Source organism: Athalia rosae, chromosome 4 (assembly GCF_917208135.1).
Source record: "Athalia rosae chromosome 4, iyAthRosa1.1, whole genome shotgun sequence".
Taxonomy (NCBI): domain Eukaryota; kingdom Metazoa; phylum Arthropoda; class Insecta; order Hymenoptera; family Athaliidae; genus Athalia; species Athalia rosae.
The window spans coordinates 2119901-2138148 of NC_064029.1; the positions used below are offsets into that span (position 1 = coordinate 2119901).

General features: G+C 36.8%; 1 protein-coding gene and 1 long non-coding RNA gene across 9 annotated transcripts; one reads left to right on the forward strand and one right to left on the reverse strand.

Annotated features, from left to right (window-relative positions):
- Positions 1-4662: 4662 nt before the first annotated feature.
- Positions 4663-17415, reverse strand: LOC110116897. 8 transcript variants are annotated; one of them, XR_007277922.1, is made up of 14 exons: positions 17281-17415; positions 15992-16097; positions 15720-15808; positions 15178-15294; positions 14910-15034; positions 13900-13991; positions 13674-13786; positions 13481-13598; positions 11803-12025; positions 11421-11680; positions 8631-8796; positions 8253-8474; positions 5368-5550; positions 4663-5089 (listed from the first exon to the last, which is right to left on the reverse strand). It is a non-coding gene; the product is annotated as an uncharacterized LOC110116897 (long non-coding RNA). The 8 variants fall into 8 exon arrangements; XR_007277919.1 differs by lacking the exon at positions 15720-15808; XR_007277923.1 differs by lacking the exons at positions 14910-15034; positions 15178-15294; positions 15720-15808; positions 15992-16097; positions 17281-17415 and adding exons at positions 14112-14226; positions 14577-14756.
- Positions 5484-15722, forward strand: LOC105684215 (A disintegrin and metalloproteinase with thrombospondin motifs adt-1-like). Its single transcript, XM_012397400.3, has 15 exons — positions 5484-5621; positions 5728-5812; positions 10823-10892; positions 11769-12010; positions 12187-12699; positions 12767-13028; positions 13124-13229; positions 13299-13433; positions 13522-13771; positions 13852-14066; positions 14138-14319; positions 14389-14531; positions 14614-14877; positions 14991-15102; positions 15192-15722. Exons 2-15 carry the CDS (start codon positions 5744-5746, stop codon positions 15635-15637), a joined length of 3009 nt encoding a protein of 1002 aa, XP_012252823.3. The 5' UTR covers positions 5484-5621; positions 5728-5743; the 3' UTR covers positions 15638-15722.
- Positions 17416-18248: the final 833 nt, after the last annotated feature.

Genomic DNA, 18248 nt, shown 5'->3' on the forward strand with positions numbered 1-18248 from the left:
GAGAACAGAAAAACCGAGGAGGTATTCCGAGACCGGGTGCCTGATCCTGTGTATGCATTCGATGCTGTGTATGCATTCGATGCTGTGTGTAGAATCTCTTTCGGAAAGTTTTTTTGGTATCAGGAGAACAGAAAAAACGAGGAGGTATTTCGGAAGCAGGTGCCTGATCCTGTGGATAAAATTTTCGCCGAAAATTTAATTTTGTATCAGGAGAACAGAAAAACCGAGGAGGTATTCCGGGACCGGGTGCCTGATCCTGTGTATGCATTCGATGCTGTGTGTAGAATCTCTTTCGGAAATTTTTTTTGGTATCAGGAGAACAGAAAAAACGAGGAGGTATTTCGGAACCAGGTGCCTGATCCTGTGGATAAAATTTTCGCCGAAAATTTATTTTTGTATCAGGAGAACAGAAAAACCGAGGAGGTATTCCGAGACCGGGTGCCTGATCCTGTGTATGCATTCGATGCTGTGTGTAGAATCTCTTTCGGAAATTTTTTTTGGTATCAGGAGAACAGAAAAAACGAGGAGGTATTTCGGAACCAGGTGCCTGATCCTGTGGATAAAATTTTCGCCGAAAATTTATTTTTGTATCAGGAGAACAGAAAAACCGAGGAGGTATTCCGAGACCGGGTGCCTGATCCTGTGTATGCATTCGATGCTGTGTATGCATTCGATCCTGTGTGTAGAATCTCTTTCGAAAATTTTTTTTGGTATCAGGAGAACAGAAAAAACGAGGAGGTATTTCGGAACCAGGTGCCTGATCCTGTGGATAAAATTTTCGCCGAAAATTTAATTTTGTATCAGGAGAACAGAAAAACCGAGGAGGTATTCCGAGACCGGGTGCCTGATCCTGTGTATGCATTCGATGCTGTGTATGCATTCGATGCTGTGTGTAGAATCTCTTTCGGAAATTTTTTTTGGTATCAGGAGAACAGAAAAAACGAGGAGGTATTTCGGAACCAGGTGCCTGATCCTGTGGATAAAATTTTCGCCGAAAATTTATTTTTGTATCAGGAGAACAGAAAAACCGAGGAGGTATTCCGAGACCGGGTGCCTGATCCTGTGTATGCATTCGATGCTGTGTATGCATTCGATCCTGTGTGTAGAATCTCTTTCGAAAATTTTTTTTGGTATCAGGAGAACAGAAAAAACGAGGAGGTATTTCGGAACCAGGTGCCTGATCCTGTGGATAAAATTTTCGCCGAAAATTTAATTTTGTATCAGGAGAACAGAAAAACCGAGGAGGTATTCCGAGACCGGGTGCCTGATCCTGTGTATGCATTCGATGCTGTGTATGCATTCGATCCTGTGTGTAGAATCTCTTTCGAAAATTTTTTTTGGTATCAGGAGAACAGAAAAAACGAGGAGGTATTTCGGAACCAGGTGCCTGATCCTGTGGATAAAATTTTCGCCGAAAATTTAATTTTGTATCAGGAGAACAGAAAAACCGAGGAGGTATTCCGAGACCGGGTGCCTGACCCTGTGTATGCATTCCATGCTGTGTATGCATTCGATGCTGTGTGTAGAATCTCTTTCGGAAATTTTTTTTGGTATCAGGCGAACAGAAAAAACGAGGAGGTATTTCGGAACCAGGTGCCTGATCCTGTGGATAAAATTTTCGCCGAAAATTTATTTTTGTATCAGGAGAACAGAAAAACCGAAGAGGTATTCCGAGACCGGGTGCCTGATCCTGTGTATGCATTCGATGCTGTGTATGCATTCGATCCTGTGTGTAGAATCTCTTTCGAAAATTTTTTTTGGTATCAGGAGAACAGAAAAAACGAGGAGGTATTTCGGAACCAGGTGCCTGATCCTGTGGATAAAATTTTCGCCGAAAATTTAATTTTGTATCAGGAGAACAGAAAAACCGAGGAGGTATTCCGAGACCGGGTGCCTGATCCTGTGTATGCATTCGATGCTGTGTATGCATTCGATGCTGTGTGTAGAATCTCTTTCGGAAATTTTTTTTGGTATCAGGAGAACAGAAAAAACGAGGAGGTATTTCGGAACCAGGTGCCTGATCCTGTGGATAAAATTTTCGCGGAAAATTTAATTTTGTATCAGGAGAACAGAAAAACCGAGGAGGTATTCCGAGACCGGGTGCCTGATCCTGTGTATGCATTCGATGCTGTGTGTAGAATCTCTTTCGGAAATTTTTCTTGGTATCAGGAGAACAGAAAAAACGAGGAGGTATTTCGGAACCAGGTGCCTGATCCTGTGGATAAAATTTTCGCCGAAAATTTATTTTTGTATCAGGAGAACAGAAAAACCGAGGAGGTATTCCGAGACCGGGTGCCTGATCCTGTGTATGCATTCGATGCTGTGTATGCATTCGATCCTGTGTGTAGAATCTCTTTCGAAAATTTTTTTTGGTATCAGGAGAACAGAAAAAACGAGGAGGTATTTTGGAACCAGGTGCCTGATCCTGTGGATAAAATTTTCGCCGAAAATTTATTTTTGTATCAGGAGAACAGAAAAACCGAGGAGGTATTCCGAGACCGGGTGCCTGATCCTGTGTATGCATTCGATGCTGTGTATGCATTCGATCCTGTGTGTAGAATCTCTTTCGAAAATTTTTTTTGGTATCAGGAGAACAGAAAAAACGAGGAGGTATTTCGGAACCAGGTGCCTGATCCTGTGGATTAAATTTTCGCCGAAAATTTAATTTTGTATCAGGAGAACAGAAAAACCGAGGAGGTATTCCGAGACCGGGTGCCTGATCCTGTGTATGCATTCGATGCTGTGTATGCATTCGATCCTGTGTGTAGAATCTCTTTCGAAAATTTTTTTTGGTATCAGGAGAACAGAAAAAACGAGGAGGTATTTCGGAACCAGGTGCCTGATCCTGTGGATAAAATTTTCGCCGAAAATTTAATTTTGTATCAGGAGAACAGAAAAACCGAGGAGGTATTCCGAGACCGGGTGCCTGATCCTGTGTATGCATTCCATGCTGTGTATGCATTCGATGCTGTGTGTAGAATCTCTTTCGGAAATTTTTTTTGGTATCAGGCGAACAGAAAAAACGAGGAGGTATTTCGGAACCAGGTGCCTGATCCTGTGGATAAAATTTTCGCCGAAAATTTATTTTTGTATCAGGAGAACAGAAAAACCGAGGAGGTATTCCGAGACCGGGTGCCTGATCCTGTGTATGCATTCGATGCTGTGTATGCATTCGATCCTGTGTGTAGAATCTCTTTCGAAAATTTTTTTTGGTATCAGGAGAACAGAAAAAACGAGGAGGTATTTCGGAACCAGGTGCCTGATCCTGTGGATAAAATTTTCGCCGAAAATTTATTTTTGTATCAGGAGAACAGAAAAACCGAGGAGGTATTCCGAGACCGGGTGCCTGATCCTGTGGATAAAATTTTCGCCGAAAATTTAATTTTGTATCAGGAGAACAGAAAAACCGAGGAGGTATTCCGAGACCGGGTGCCTGATCCTGTGTATGCATTCGATGCTGTGTATGCATTCGATCCTGTGTGTAGAATCTCTTTCGAAAATTTTTTTTGGTATCAGGCGAACAGAAAAAACGAGGAGGTATTTCGGAACCAGGTGCCTGATCCTGTGGATAAAATTTTCGCCGAAAATTTAATTTTGTATCAGGAGAACAGAAAAACCGAGGAGGTATTCCGAGACCGGGTGCCTGATCCTGTGTATGCATTCCATGCTGTGTATGCATTCGATGCTGTGTGTAGAATCTCTTTCGGAAATTTTTTTGGGTATCAGGAGAACAGAAAAAACGAGGAGGTATTTCGGAACCAGGTGCCTGATCCTGTGGATAAAATTTTCGCCGAAAATTTATTTTTGTATCAGGAGAACAGAAAAACCGAGGAGGTATTTCGAGACCGGGTGCCTGATCCTGTGTATGCATTCGATGCTGTGTATGCATTCGATCCTGTGTGTAGAATCTCTTTCGAAAATTTTTTTTGGTATCAGGTGACCAGAAAAAACGAGGAGGTATTTCGTAGCCAGGTTCCTGATCCTGTGGATAAAATTTTCGCCGAAAATTTATTTTTGTATCAGGAGAACAGAAAAACCGAGGAGGTATTCCGAGACCGGGTGCCTGATCCTGTGGATAAAATTTTCGCCGAAAATTTATTTTTGTATCAGGAGAACAGAAAAACCGAGGAGGTATTTCGGAACCAGGTGCCTGATCCTGTGGATAAAATTTTCGCCGAAAATTTATTTTTGTATCAGGAGAACAGAAAAACCGAGGAGGTATTCCGAGACCGGGTGCCTGATCCTGTGTATGCATTCGATGCTGTGTATGCATTCGATCCTGTGTGTAGAATCTCTTTCGAAAATTTTTTTTGGTATCAGGAGACCAGAAAAAACGAGGAGGTATTTCGTAGCCAGGTTCCTGATCCTGTGGATAAAATTTTCGCCGAAAATTTATTTTTGTATCAGGAGAACAGAAAAACCGAGGAGGTATTCCGAGACCGGGTGCCTGATCCTGTGTATGCATTCGATGCTGTGTATGCATTCGATCCTGTGTGTAGAATCTCTTCCAGAAATTTTTTTTGGTATCAGGAGAACAGAAAATCTGAAGAGGCGTAACGAGTCAGAGCTTGATGACATGGCATGCGCTATGATGTGTTTCCAATCCAAAATGTCAATGAACGATGGGCGTATTGATATCATTAACGTTTGAACAATTCATTCTTCGGGTGGGTTCCGTTTATTCATAAATCATCATGTATTACATTGAATAATTCATACCAAGAATTTTGTATCTTCAATAAATGTGCTTCAATATAATTTGCATTATTCTCAATTGTATCAACATCAAAAGTCAATTTGATAATTCCACGAAGTATCGCTTCATAATAGTAACAAGATTCTCATTCGAAACAGAAAAGAACGCAGAATAAGAATCATGAAAGAATTGAATCGCAACTTGTTCCGATGATCGCCAATTCATCGCTTCAAAACGTGAAAAAATCGGGATATTTCTTCGAGATCCATTTTCTGCTCATTTTACTTGGCGGATTCGTGTTTCTGAATCAAATTCAGATACTCCAAGTCGAGCAGCTTATGTGCATCATCGAATGCGACTCAAAGTACTCGTTCATTGAATGTCCGTTCCTTTCTGTAAAAGAAGAAAATTTCTCATCCCAATACTAATCTGAAGCAAAAGAGTAGAAAACTTTCATGCTTGTCAAATTGCGTCTACTGTGCTTCATAATTAATACATCGAGTACGGTATCGAAAGGACTACACCCATAATTCTCTATATTTTTCATCAAAAATCCCACAGGATAATTGAAGTTTCACCCCTTAGAAGATTCGTAGGCGCCGGTGGTAGGATAAAGAATTTTATAATCGGCAAAGAGTTTCAAGGATATTACAAATAAATAATGTTATTACCATCATGGCTATGTTTAATAAATGTAAACAAATTGCGAAGGGGGAGCATCACTCTGGCGTCCTGTCATAGGTGGGAGGAGGTAACATCATCTGAGGTGTTACACATTCAGCAGCCAGTTCGCTAACCGCAGGTTCCCGAGCAACGTAAATTTCTGAACAGTAGTACCACCAATCACAAGTCATCTACAGATAAAAAAATTTCAAAAAAATTAGCTCATTTTTACTCAGATTCATCATAGAAAGGAATTAAACTGGTACGAAAACAAAAATATTTCAATTTTCATTAACTATAATATATAACACATATAATATATAAAATGCCAAATATTTTTGCAACATAAAAATATCGTTGTTTAATAGATAAATCAGTGATGATATGAAGTGGGCATTACAGATTGAAATTCTCCTTTTGTACGTTGTAACTTGCCAAGAAGATGGAATACAGGTATGTATACAGAAATGATGCATATTATACGCAAAATTTTTACTCAAAATGATTTAATAACAAACCGCACATATGAATTCTATGAGAGTTATTTCGCTTCATTATTTTCCCTCAAACTTTCCAAAGATTAATCGATTGAACGGAAGATTAATTCCATGAACCAGATACCTTGATACATATTCAATTACTTTTCATCTTATTTTTCATAATTTTATCCGCATTACAATTAAAATTGCTGTCGATTATCTCTCGAATATACAAGAAAAACAATAAATAAATAATCAAGAATTCAGTCGTTACATGTAATTAATTAATTATGATTCGGTGATTATAATGCATATGTATCGAAAGGTATAATCAATTTCACAAAAATAATGCTCATCGCTTACGCGGGAGACTTGATCTCGACCGGCAGTGTCGCCTATGCGGGTGAGTTCAATACGAACCGTAGGCGAGAGAAATTGAAACTATTCAATCGATTATTGATTTTTTCCAGCGCTCAGATGCCGTGTGGGTATACATAGATTGAGAATGACACAGAAACTTATTTCTACGTGATTCGTATGACCTATATTAGAATTCCCAATCACCAATAATAATGGAATGAAAAATTATTGCAACAACAGATTGTTCATTGAAGCGAAATTACAAAATAGCGAATCAGCGGAAGTGACCAGAAACTAGGGGGCTAGGTTCGCCGTTTGAATTGGATTAAGCAACAGCGTGGATAGTTAAATATATTCCAAAGTGTGCACATACATTTTTCAATCAGATATACCACACATTTATATGTAATAACTTAGAGAGAATCGTTTTCAATTATTACGATAAAAGTAAAATTCCAAGTATATTACAATCACACGTATGTACGTATATGAAATAGGGATTTAATATACTCGAAGGAAGTTTGGCAATCGAGATCGATAGCATCACCGGACAATAAATATCCGGTATAACTATAAAATAATTCAAATAACATTATGGCAGCAATTGAGCGAAAACAATGGATGATTTTTAAATCGAAACAAATTTAAGCGTAGGTACATACATTTTCAGTTACATTTTTTTTCTTTTTTTAATATAATCATAAAGACAAGCTATGATGCGTACCGTGCAGCAATGTTCGTTGATTGACCTAAATTCTATACCGATTGATACTGCGAGTTCATATCACCAATGTACCAATTATTGTTTCTAATATTATCAATCGATGGTTGGCATCGATCATTTCTGTTCATATAAATATTAATATCATAGGCAATGGGATCTATACAGATTACAATTTATGATCAAGGTATCTTTCCATTTCTTTCTTTCTTTATCGTACAAAAACTTGGCGAACACGTAAAGAACGAGAAGTGAGTCGTTATGTTTCTTTTATTTTTGAAGCATCTGTTAAATTAGGGAGAATAATTAACTGGCTACGACGAAGAGAAGATTAAAAAGAGCACCGTACCCGTTCCTCGCAACGCGTGTCGCTTCTTCGTTCTACTAACCACAACTTTAAGTATAGTGCCAAGTACCATGGTACCTAGGATAGAAGTATGCAGCGGTGTACTATCCCATGCATATCCACAATAGGTTTTTTTGTTCTTGTTCATTTTTGTTTTATTCGTTACTTTTTTTGTTAATTTTTTTATTCACTGTCGACCGTCCCGCCGCGCCGTACTGATTATATCATTGTTGTGTTTAGATATTTTTGTAATTGCTTCATTATAAAGCGGGGACAAAAACGTAGAGTTCAAAACGAAGGTCGCAGGGTTCGTCAACTTCATAGTTTGCATTTTATTTCAGTTTATTTAGCTCTTGTTTTTTATTACAATTATCATTTTTATTTTTACTGTGATTATGATCTTTCTTTTTTGTAACCACATAGACGAATTAACGTATACGTACGTACGCTGTGGGTGATAAAAAGCAAAAGTTATATTCGCGCAACAAAGAGTGTATGTATAGATATAGTGGAGCAGAGAAAAAAGTAGCTAAAAATTATGGAAATTGTATGGTGAACGAACTAGCTACGGTCAGGATAGACAATATCAATCCGCGTCCCGTGCGACTCCCAAAATCATTAAATCGTATATCCTATAGCAACTTCTATTGTGGCAAATTATTTTCATTGTTGTAAGTGACCTTTGCATAATACACATCTGTCTGTGTACCACCTATAAAATGTACAATATAGGTATATGTATTATACCGTAACAATAATAATTTACATATTAAACAATTCAACGAGACCGATTATTATTACTATATAATATTAACGGACAGCGTTAAAAGTGGAAATTATATAGAAACTGATAATCTTGAGTTTAATTTTGCATGTGCAAACCATACACCGTATAGCTACATGCAAAGTACATTACAGGGGAGAGAAAATTTCCTTTCCTACACTCGTTTACTATGAGATTGAGTTACGATAAAATAGTAAACGTACCTAGGTCAATCCCTTTCTTGCGTTAAGCCGGTTCAAATTTGTTTTCAGTTTCATTACACGACTCCAAAAATTATCTACTTCCTGCACGATGGTAATAGTCACGGTTCGTCTATCGCTTTGGCCGCACCTCGATTAAATGCAGCAACGTAAACCAACAGATATAATACTTTCCCCGTGTTCGAAAAAATTTCTATATCCGCACTCTCTTCAATGGATCAGTTTCTGCAACGGATATAAAGAAAAATAATTGCACAGGTGGTACAGCGCTAGTATTTCCGATTGGGATTCGAATGGAAATTTAAGATTTCGAAAAAATAGTAGAAACAAGACAGTTTGCTCGCGTAAAGATCGTCGGAAACATGCCTGTGTATAGCCCACCTCGTCTTGTATGCTTATCTCTTTCCGGTTGTTTCCAACGCCGTGAGTTACTGAAGATAATCAGTTATATCAATGGCCGTCCCGTTCGTGCCCGCTAATTCTCGAGGCCGAGGACACCCTATCTTCTGCCCCGTAACGAAATAATAACACGCCCCACGTGTAGAACCTGAGGACAAGACATGCGAAATGAAATAATAACATCTCGCAATAAATTAAATTTTATTACTTACTACGTATAGTTATTTTGTAGACTTGAATTTTATCATACTGTTAATTATTTTATAAGTCTATTATCATGTTGTACATGATATTGTTCCGATTACATAATTATAAATTTAAATGTATGAAAAATAAAGTGCAAGACAAAAAAGAAAAAGAAAAGGAAGAAAATACAAAAAAAAAGGTTGTCTGGATATACATGGCGTGATGAGGGGGTGAATATATAAATACCTTGAATCTCTTCACTTTTAAAACAATTGTGAAAGTTAACAAAAATGAAGATACAGCGCGCTACAATATCTATGTTCATACACATGGTGAACGTTAGTTTGCATAATATATGTAATAAATATTGCAGAAGTTAATTAACTCGAGAGAGTGATTAAGGAAAAGAAAAAACAAAAAGAGTACAAAGAGGAAACAAAAGTAAAAATAAATAGATAACTAAATAAATATATAGCACGAAATTGCATAAAATCGAAACCATACTAAAATAACTGTGTATACAGTATAATATCATATACGTAACACGTCGGACTGGCGTTAATGCTCTTTGAATTTAAATAGATAATTATTTGAAAGCTGCACATTAAATTCTCTTATAATTGTATACACGCGGAAGAATTAATTCTCATCTATTTAGCAGCAAAGTAATGTCGTAATTAATTCGCTTTCGCGTATATTTTTGGACCTGACATCATAATATATTACACCAATACACATACTCTATACCGACAACTAGACCAGATGATTAAGAGATTGGGGATCGCCCGCCTCTATTACAGCAGATATCTAGGATCTTTGTAAAATTAAAGTCGCTGAAAACTACCTTCAGAATTTAAATTAGTTGCTCGAGAATCCATTCGCGGATGCAAAACAGTGTTCGACCACCATGACGAAAGTACAATGTCTTCGAACAGATCGTCAACGTTGAATTACTTCATTTTATTTATTTTTCGTCATCTTTTTCCGAATTTCAGATAGCGGTCACAACAGTTTTAGTTATTTCATAAGTTTTTTATTTCGTTTTTTTTTTTGTATCTTCTTTTTTCCTTCGATTTTGTGGTGAGAGATGATGTTGAACCGTGAATCTTCTGTTTTTCATCGTATCAAACTGCGGTCAGTTTTTTGCTCTTTAGGTACTGGTTCTCAATTGTATTATTTCATTCATACAGTTCATGCATTCTACGAGACCACTACACATTCAGTTTTCCATGTGGAGAAAAAGAATGCCCATGCGATTTAAGCGATTCGTGTTTAAGTATAATGCGGAGAAAAATACTTTTTTCCGTTGTCTACGTCAGTATTATGGTATAATTTTGAAAAAAAAAAAAGAAATGGTACATTATTTATGTAGGACAACGAAAGCAAAGTGGCGTTGTACCGATTCTCTGCAACGATATCGTTTGCAAATTACGTATTTTATTCAGCAACTAGAGCTTCACCTTTAGACTTCTCTATGAGTTCTTATTTTTTTTTTTCAGACCAAAGGTCTCATGCGTATTGTACGAAGAATTTCTTTTCGCTCTATGTGTCATTGCAGCTATACACATATGTACATTTATGATATATTCTTTGTTTGGATAAATGCATGTAAAAGTGCATAGGCCATGAAACGTAGTTTTAATCAAGGTACAATGCCCCTTGAGATACCGTAAATGCCGTTACGCCAAGAAGAAGATCCACGATTGTAGTAGATACAACTATGTCTATAGTATAGTATATTTTCATTTACAGAATTAAAACAAACGGAGCGACGCGGTGCCTATCCGTGCAACGCTATAGTTAAAGTCTCTATACGTTTATTAATTATAATCATTACTTATCGCTGCAGTATGATTGCTACTGACAATTGTAAAAGATTTCACTCTTCATAGATACACATAGATACTTATCAACGGATTTCCCACGATTCAATTATATTGCCGTATATACTTATTAAAATATCCCGATTTTTTAATTTTACTTTTCAGGTGACAAGTAACAATATCAAGAAATTTTTATCTCAAACGGAATGGGAATTACTCGTTGGACCTGATCCAGGTATAATAAAAAGTTATTTTAAATCCACACAAGCGAAAAGAGGAATGAAAAGAAAAAAGAGAAATTCATATCTCATTATTTTTTAATTAAATTCCAATGAGAAGAAAAAAAATTCTGTCACACGTTATTTGTCAATATAATGTGCCATTCGCGAATCCCCCTCCTTGCCGCTCTCTCGATGTTGCCAAATTAAGTTGCATAATTAATCATTCACGTCCGTTCATTAAAATTATTAACGGGAACAAAGACGCAAATTTTTTTTTCTCTCTGTTCTTTTTCTGTGTTATTATTCTCAAGCTTCGTTAGCGAGTAAAATCCATCATACTTGTACCGATAAACATCACGCGCTAACAATCGGCACGAATTACCATATCCTATTTCATATTTTTCTATACAACTATACCTGGCGGTATATAGGTAGTAATGAAATATCATACGCCCGCGCACTACACATGCATTTTAAATATGCATTCTCGTAATAATGAACTTTCGTTGCGCCCCAGATTAAGATCTTCTTAGTGTACTTACTCTGTAGCTGGCTTGTTCCTTGCTACTGTTTTCGCTGGATGCAACTTTTTTCCTCTTTTCTTTTTTCATTTTTCATGCACATCACCATTATCGTTGTCATAATATTGCCATCCCGCTCCATTCACAACTACTCGAAGATATACGATGTACAATGTACTTCTTGACGCAGCGCAGCTCATAATTTCGGTTGGGCAACTTCACCCAATTTTTCACGGTGTAATTATACCCTGCTATCTATGCGATTCTCGGATACAATTACCCTGAAAAAAAAATTTTTATGCCATCGAGCGAATGTTTGAAAGAATTTGTCTTTTCTTTTATTCAAAGATATTTTGATTTTTATTATAGCATCGGGATTTGAAATAATTTATCCGGTACTTACATCAGACGATGACAAAACCATATTCATTAATGGTCTCGGACGAAGTTGGCTATCGGAATTAATTCCTAGGAATTCAATCGTCTCCACGGAATTCACGTTACTCAGAAGGAGCGAGAATGGAACTGAAGACGTCACTGATCAGCACAGGGATGAATTTGATTGCCTTTATTACGGAGATGAAATCGCTGTGTCCATTTGTGATGGCATTGTACGATCAAATGTTCTGTGATTAGAGAAAAGAAGAGAAAATAATTTATAATAATCATAAAACTTAAGATCATCTGACGTCAAATTGTTAATACAGTTTGGAGTAATTGTGTAGTAAGAAGAATATAAAGAAGAAAAAATCGATAAACGAAAGAAAACAATTATTTATCATTTCAGAGAGGCGTTATGTCTGGAGAGGGCTCGGAATATTTTACGATACATCCGTTACCAAAAAGATTACAAACTGAGGATTCGAAACGACGAGCACACGTGATATCTAGACGAATACTTGTAGGCTACGATGATTCTGGGCCTAAGAAAAGACGGAAGAAAACCCTGAGCGTTTATAATCCAGAATCGAAAATCGATTACTCAGCGACAAATTCGAAGAAATATTCTAAACGGGATGGTACACTCAGTAATAACGTGAATGATATTGACACTTCTATAAAAGTAACAGAGAAAATATTGACTGCTAGGAATGTAGAGTTGAATAAAAACTCTACTCGGTTGGAGAATGATGCTTTTTTAGAATCGAAGAGACGAAAAAGACGAGGGACGAACAATGGTCCAGTTTTTGTTGAAACCGCAGTTTTCGTTGACAGAGATCTTTACCATCACATGGCGAGAAATTATCCAAAAAATACCGAGAGGGAACTCGTTCGATTTGTATTGGCTATGATAAATGCGGTAAGTAATAAGATGAAGTATAGTTATACTTTGATCAATTAATTGCGTTTCTTCCATTGTATTTCAGGTACAACTACTCTACCACGACCCATCTCTGGGACAAATAATAAATTTTGTTTTAAAACGATTAGAAATACTCCACGCCGAGCCACCAGGACTCAACAGACCTCATGATATCGATAAATATTTAAGTAGTTTTTGCCAATGGCAAGGGAGAGAAAATCCTGGTACAGATAAGGATACCAGACATTGGGATCACGCTCTAATGTTAACCGGACTAGATTTGTACGTCGTTAATAAACGGGGAAAAGTCAGTTCTCAAGTCGTCGGTAATTTTAATGACCAGCATTGCCACGTTCATTAATTTTTGAATGAACAATTTTTTTACCTATTTTACAATTCATCACTTCGTGTTCCGTTGCAGGATTGGCTCCGGTCGCCGGAATGTGTACAAAAACGAGCAGCTGCACCGTAAACGAAGGGAGACATTTCGAGAGCGTTTACGTAGTCGCGCATGAAATTGGACACAAGTAAGTCGATCGATTTTGAAAATTCTAATCACGAGAGGAAATTTATTGAAGAACTTGTCTCTCGTACAGCCTAGGAATGAGACACGACGGTTCGACTTCCGACAATCAATGCGATCCCACGAGTTACATAATGAGTCCGACTCTAGGGTCGGGCAAAATCACTTGGTCTCCTTGCAGTCGTAATTATTTGCAGCGTTTTTTACAGTGAGTTAATATTGGCTGAAATATTTCGAAACAATACTAGCGCATACCTTATGCCGAATGAAACATATTTTAAATCCACTTCCTGCAGGACCAGTCAATCCAGATGTCTTCTGGACCATGGGAGTAGCGGAGGTCAATTGGATCACAGCGCGGAAGGTGCTCTACCTGGCGAAAGATTTGATTCAAATCAACAATGCATTTTAAAATATGGATTCGGTAGTAGACATTCTGATCAACAACCTCTTGATGATATCTGTAGAGACATGCATTGCGAACGCGATAGGTATACCTGGACATCGCACCCCGCATTGGAAGGAACATCTTGCGGTAACAATAGGGTAAAATTTCACCTCCTAAAACGGAAAACAATATCATCGCGGAAAAAAAGCAATAATAATTTGCGTAAAATATGTTACAGTGGTGTCGCGGAGGGCGTTGCATTGATAAAAATGGATTCTCTCCTCACCTGGGTAGCACCAGTGGAGGTAGTAGCACGGAAAAACTTTCTGGAGGAATTTGGGGCGCTTGGCACGTGTCGGAATGTGCTTCTGGATGTCTCTATGACGAACAGAGAAATTTAGACGGAGGAAGTACCGGAATCAGGGTAGTAACTCGGAGTTGTAGCACTCAGAGGTATCTAATTTTATTCAAATATAACGAATTGATTAGATGAAATACCTCTGTTCATTGAATATATTTTTCAGCCAACAAAATACCGAGGAAAATTGTGTCGGGCCCAAAAAACGTTACGTGGCTTGCAAAGCCGCCCAATGTTTAAAAGTTCCATCGACAACTGTGAACGAATTTGCAGATCAAATTTGTGCTAGAGCCAAAGAAGTTGACGTGGAATTGACGGGTACCGGATTACAAAGAGTTTCGTCTGATCGTAAGTTTAATTTAGCATCATATTTTTTTAAGTAAAGTGGTATTCATGTTTTAATATATTCATGCATAGCTGAAGAAGCTTGCACCGTTTGGTGCCACATGAAAAGCAGAGGATCGAAGACTAGAGGGTGGACGTTTCCTGATGGTACGGCATGCCGGACCAGGAAACACCAGTTTCATAAAACGTCTTATTGCATAGGAGGTCGTTGCGAGGTATTAATTACGAATAATGTAGATGAATTTTCAGTTTACACTCACCGAAACGTCGTGCGATTGTTTGTCTTTATTGTTTCAGGAATTTCTCTGTTCGGATTACGAGAACGATAAATTTTTGGATCTACCAGAAAAATGCTATTCGCTAAACACAAATTTCATTGATAGAAACGACGATATCGATCTACTTTCCAGAAACTTAAACATCGATAGACCCGATAATTGGATTAGCGCGAGTGGATGTCACTTCAATTGTATCGCACCAGGAATCGGTATAAGATTAGTGAATAGATTCAAAATGAAGAGCAACGAGACGAGTATTCAACTGTGCGATCCCGACTCGAATGTGAGTGACGTTATTATTAAACCAATTGGTACCTTCGCCGAGTCCACTCCAGGCACTTCGTAATCTAAATCTACGATCGAATGAATTAACATTATAATACGTGTAATATTCAGAGTTGTGGGCGCCTCAGGAGTCCGTATCAATTCGCAACATCGATCTGCAACAAATACAAAGAGAGAGTAAGACGTCTATCTGGTTTGGGAATGCAAATTTCACCTTCGATTGGTAAATTTTCTAATAAAATTTCTAACCGATCCGTTAACAAATTAAATGGGCCACCGTCAGAAAAATAAATTAAACCTTTCTTTTTTCAGAGGATCCAGACAGGCCGTGCCGCGTCGCTTGCCAGGACGATACCGTCTCCCACAGATTTTATTTGGTCAATGGAGAGAACGGTTGGTTTCCTTTTGGAACTGCCTGCAGCAAGGGAAATGAAAAGTCATTCTGCGTGACAGGAAAATGTTTGGAATTTGGAAAAGATGATACACCTTTGCACGAAAGTGTGTTCGCATTACCTTTGTTATCGCGATTGAAGCGTGATTTATCGATTAGGCATAAAAGAAATTTGGAATACGATAAAAGAATGATATTATCACAACTGAATCAAAGGGATCTGGACAGCATTATTACCCAGCTTAATTTATCTGGTAAAATAAATTACGATCAAATAAATCGCGGTGCAAATTTTCAAATAGATTTAAGCAACCCTATTCACATCCCTCTTGATCAGTTTGATTTTACGATTCATAACTATTCGTGATTTTGATAAAAATTTTATACATCTACAGTCTGTAATTATTAATTTTGAAAATAAAAGAATAAATAAAAGAAAGATACTATACCAACAAAAACCTGATGAAATGACCAATTATTTTATCGATTCATAACTTAGAATGATATTCGTAATGTCATCGAAACAACACTGCATTTGCTAAGAAAAAATAATAAGTACATATCATAATAAAAAATACAATTTCGCAACGATTCATATACCTAATTTAATTTTATATAGAATATATTAGATCTATATGAATTTTGATCACAGTTATTAGTGATTTCAAAATTTAGTTTGATGTTATTATTATTGCCTTATTATTGCATAAATTTGGGATACCTGGGGGGTATAAAACGCCAGTTAGCCTTCGCGTATTGCCCAATAACAAAGAATAACAGCAGCCGCATGTAGATTTCATCAATGCGTCCGTGACCGATTTAGATTCCTAAAATTCGGAATAATCTCACTGAGATGAAACTTAGAAATGATCTTTGATGAGGCAAATAAATGACAGTTATATAATAGTTCATTCAACCGCCGATATTCTAAGTCCGCGAGAAATCCTGTTAACAATTTTAACATCATGCGAATAAACGTTGGTATTGCGCTATTTTTCAGTAGATTCAAATTTTAATCGCTATCGTCTTCGTATCGACGATTTCCATTCATTTTTATACAAATAGAGTATGTGTCGCCTGGAAGAGAATTCCATTGTTGTCCAGAGGACTATTGTACTTTGAATCCCAAGTATGAATCACGATAAAAAACAAATTTCAATTTCGTAAGATGCCCACTGGGCACCATGTGAGTACTTTTCAATGAAGTCAATTAGGCTGTAGTGCATATAATCATTATTTATATGAATTTACGGTACCAGAGAGTATGACCTTGAATGTCCGTGAATTCGTGTAGCTAACTAAACAAAACCTGCAGCATAGTTGCCCTCAAAATGCGATCTTGACATTTTTGGCTGTTAAATACGATGATAATCTATAAATACCATTGCTTTTAATATACTATTTAATTTTTCACACGCGACCGGTACATATTTAATCGACGTATGCATAACCGAGTCGCAATAAATGATCGACCATTGCCTATTTAGTATATTTCCATAAATCTGATGTGTGTGTGTCTCGTATAAGATCGGAGAAAAGAAAACTACCATATGCTCAGGGTCGAATTATGTCTTCTATTCTATGTATATTATGTAGCACCTGTACGGCATTGGTGAGAATTGATAATAATCAGACAAAAAAATAAAGTTTGACACCAGTCAGATTGAAAGATTGAAATGTTTTTTAGAGAGTGGTGGGATGCCAAGTTTGGAGATATAAATTTTGCTACTCGGTCACTGCATTTCAGTATCCCATGATATAAAAGCTGACGAGCTTCTGACTTGGGAAAATTACAACCGCAGTAGATTTGTTAATAATATTGACCAGCAAAAACTGAGAAAAAACAGACACAATGATGAAATCATTTATGGTAAGTACATGATGATTTCGAAATAGTGAGTTTTTCCAACCGAAGGATTCGACTGATTTTCTATGGAACATCGTGCTACTCGTATGAAGAATCATTCAGAATTGAAGGAAACAAATTCGAATTGTATAACGAAAATATACCAATATTATTATTGATTTGTTTTTCCTTATTTGCTCTTTCAGATATCGCTGGCGGTCCTAGCTTTGATTGCGGTAGTGATGGCTGCTCCATTCGATGAGACGGATGTATCTGATGCAGGAGGGTATCTCGATGAAAGTCGGACACGCGATAAGCCAATATTCTTGAAGTTGCTAACGCTGAAAAAACTATTGTTGTTGTTGGGCTAAAATAATTAATAATCAAAATGTAGAATTTGTATAAGAAAAAAAACTTATCCTTAATTAATTTTAATCCAAGTTATAGCCAAAGTACGATAGTTTTGAATCTACCTACATGTGTATTTATGTGCGAAAAAGAGATTGTGAATTGATAAAAATTGTTAATAAATATTGTGAAATACGATTCCAATGTATTTCTATTATTCCAGTGTTTTAACTGATATTCTTTATTTGAAAAATGAAAGCAGGTATGAATTTTTGCGATTGTTTAGAAGAATTTATGAGTTCAGAATAAATTTAACGCGTATATCAATTAACTGTATAATAGTTATTTTTATTATATTGTTTACTGTTATCAATTTATACAATCGGAATATATAAACCCAACATCAACATATTGGGGACCCTTACATCACTTACTTTTAAGAGTAAATTTATTCAACAAAAAGTGTTACATTCTTACTTTTTTATAATCTACATCCCATTACTGTATGAGTTTTTATTCCAAAACGGCACACTCCACTCTATCGATAGAAGAGTTATGATTCTATTTGTACTTACTACAGTAGAAGTGTAACTTAATTTTTTTCATCTATGAGTAAAATACACTCATTACTCAACACGCTAGAAAACTCCAAAAGTACAAAAAAAAAAAAGAAAAAATTAACTCCTACGACTGTGACCTGTAGATAATAATATTGCCGCACGTAGGTGACCGTTATTCGTTTTTATACAGAAAATGTCATGTTGGTACTGCAGAAAGAAAAGAT

Coding starts and splice junctions, on each gene's coding strand:
- LOC105684215 (XM_012397400.3), top strand. CDS start 5,744: ATGAAGTGGGCATTACAGATTGAAATTCTCCTTTTGTACGTTGTAACT. Junction 14,320..14,388: donor ACAAAGAGTTTCGTCTGATC/GTAAGTTTAATT, acceptor ATTCATGCATAG/CTGAAGAAGCTTGCACCGTT. Junction 15,103..15,191: donor GCAAATTTCACCTTCGATTG/GTAAATTTTCTA, acceptor TTCTTTTTTCAG/AGGATCCAGACAGGCCGTGC.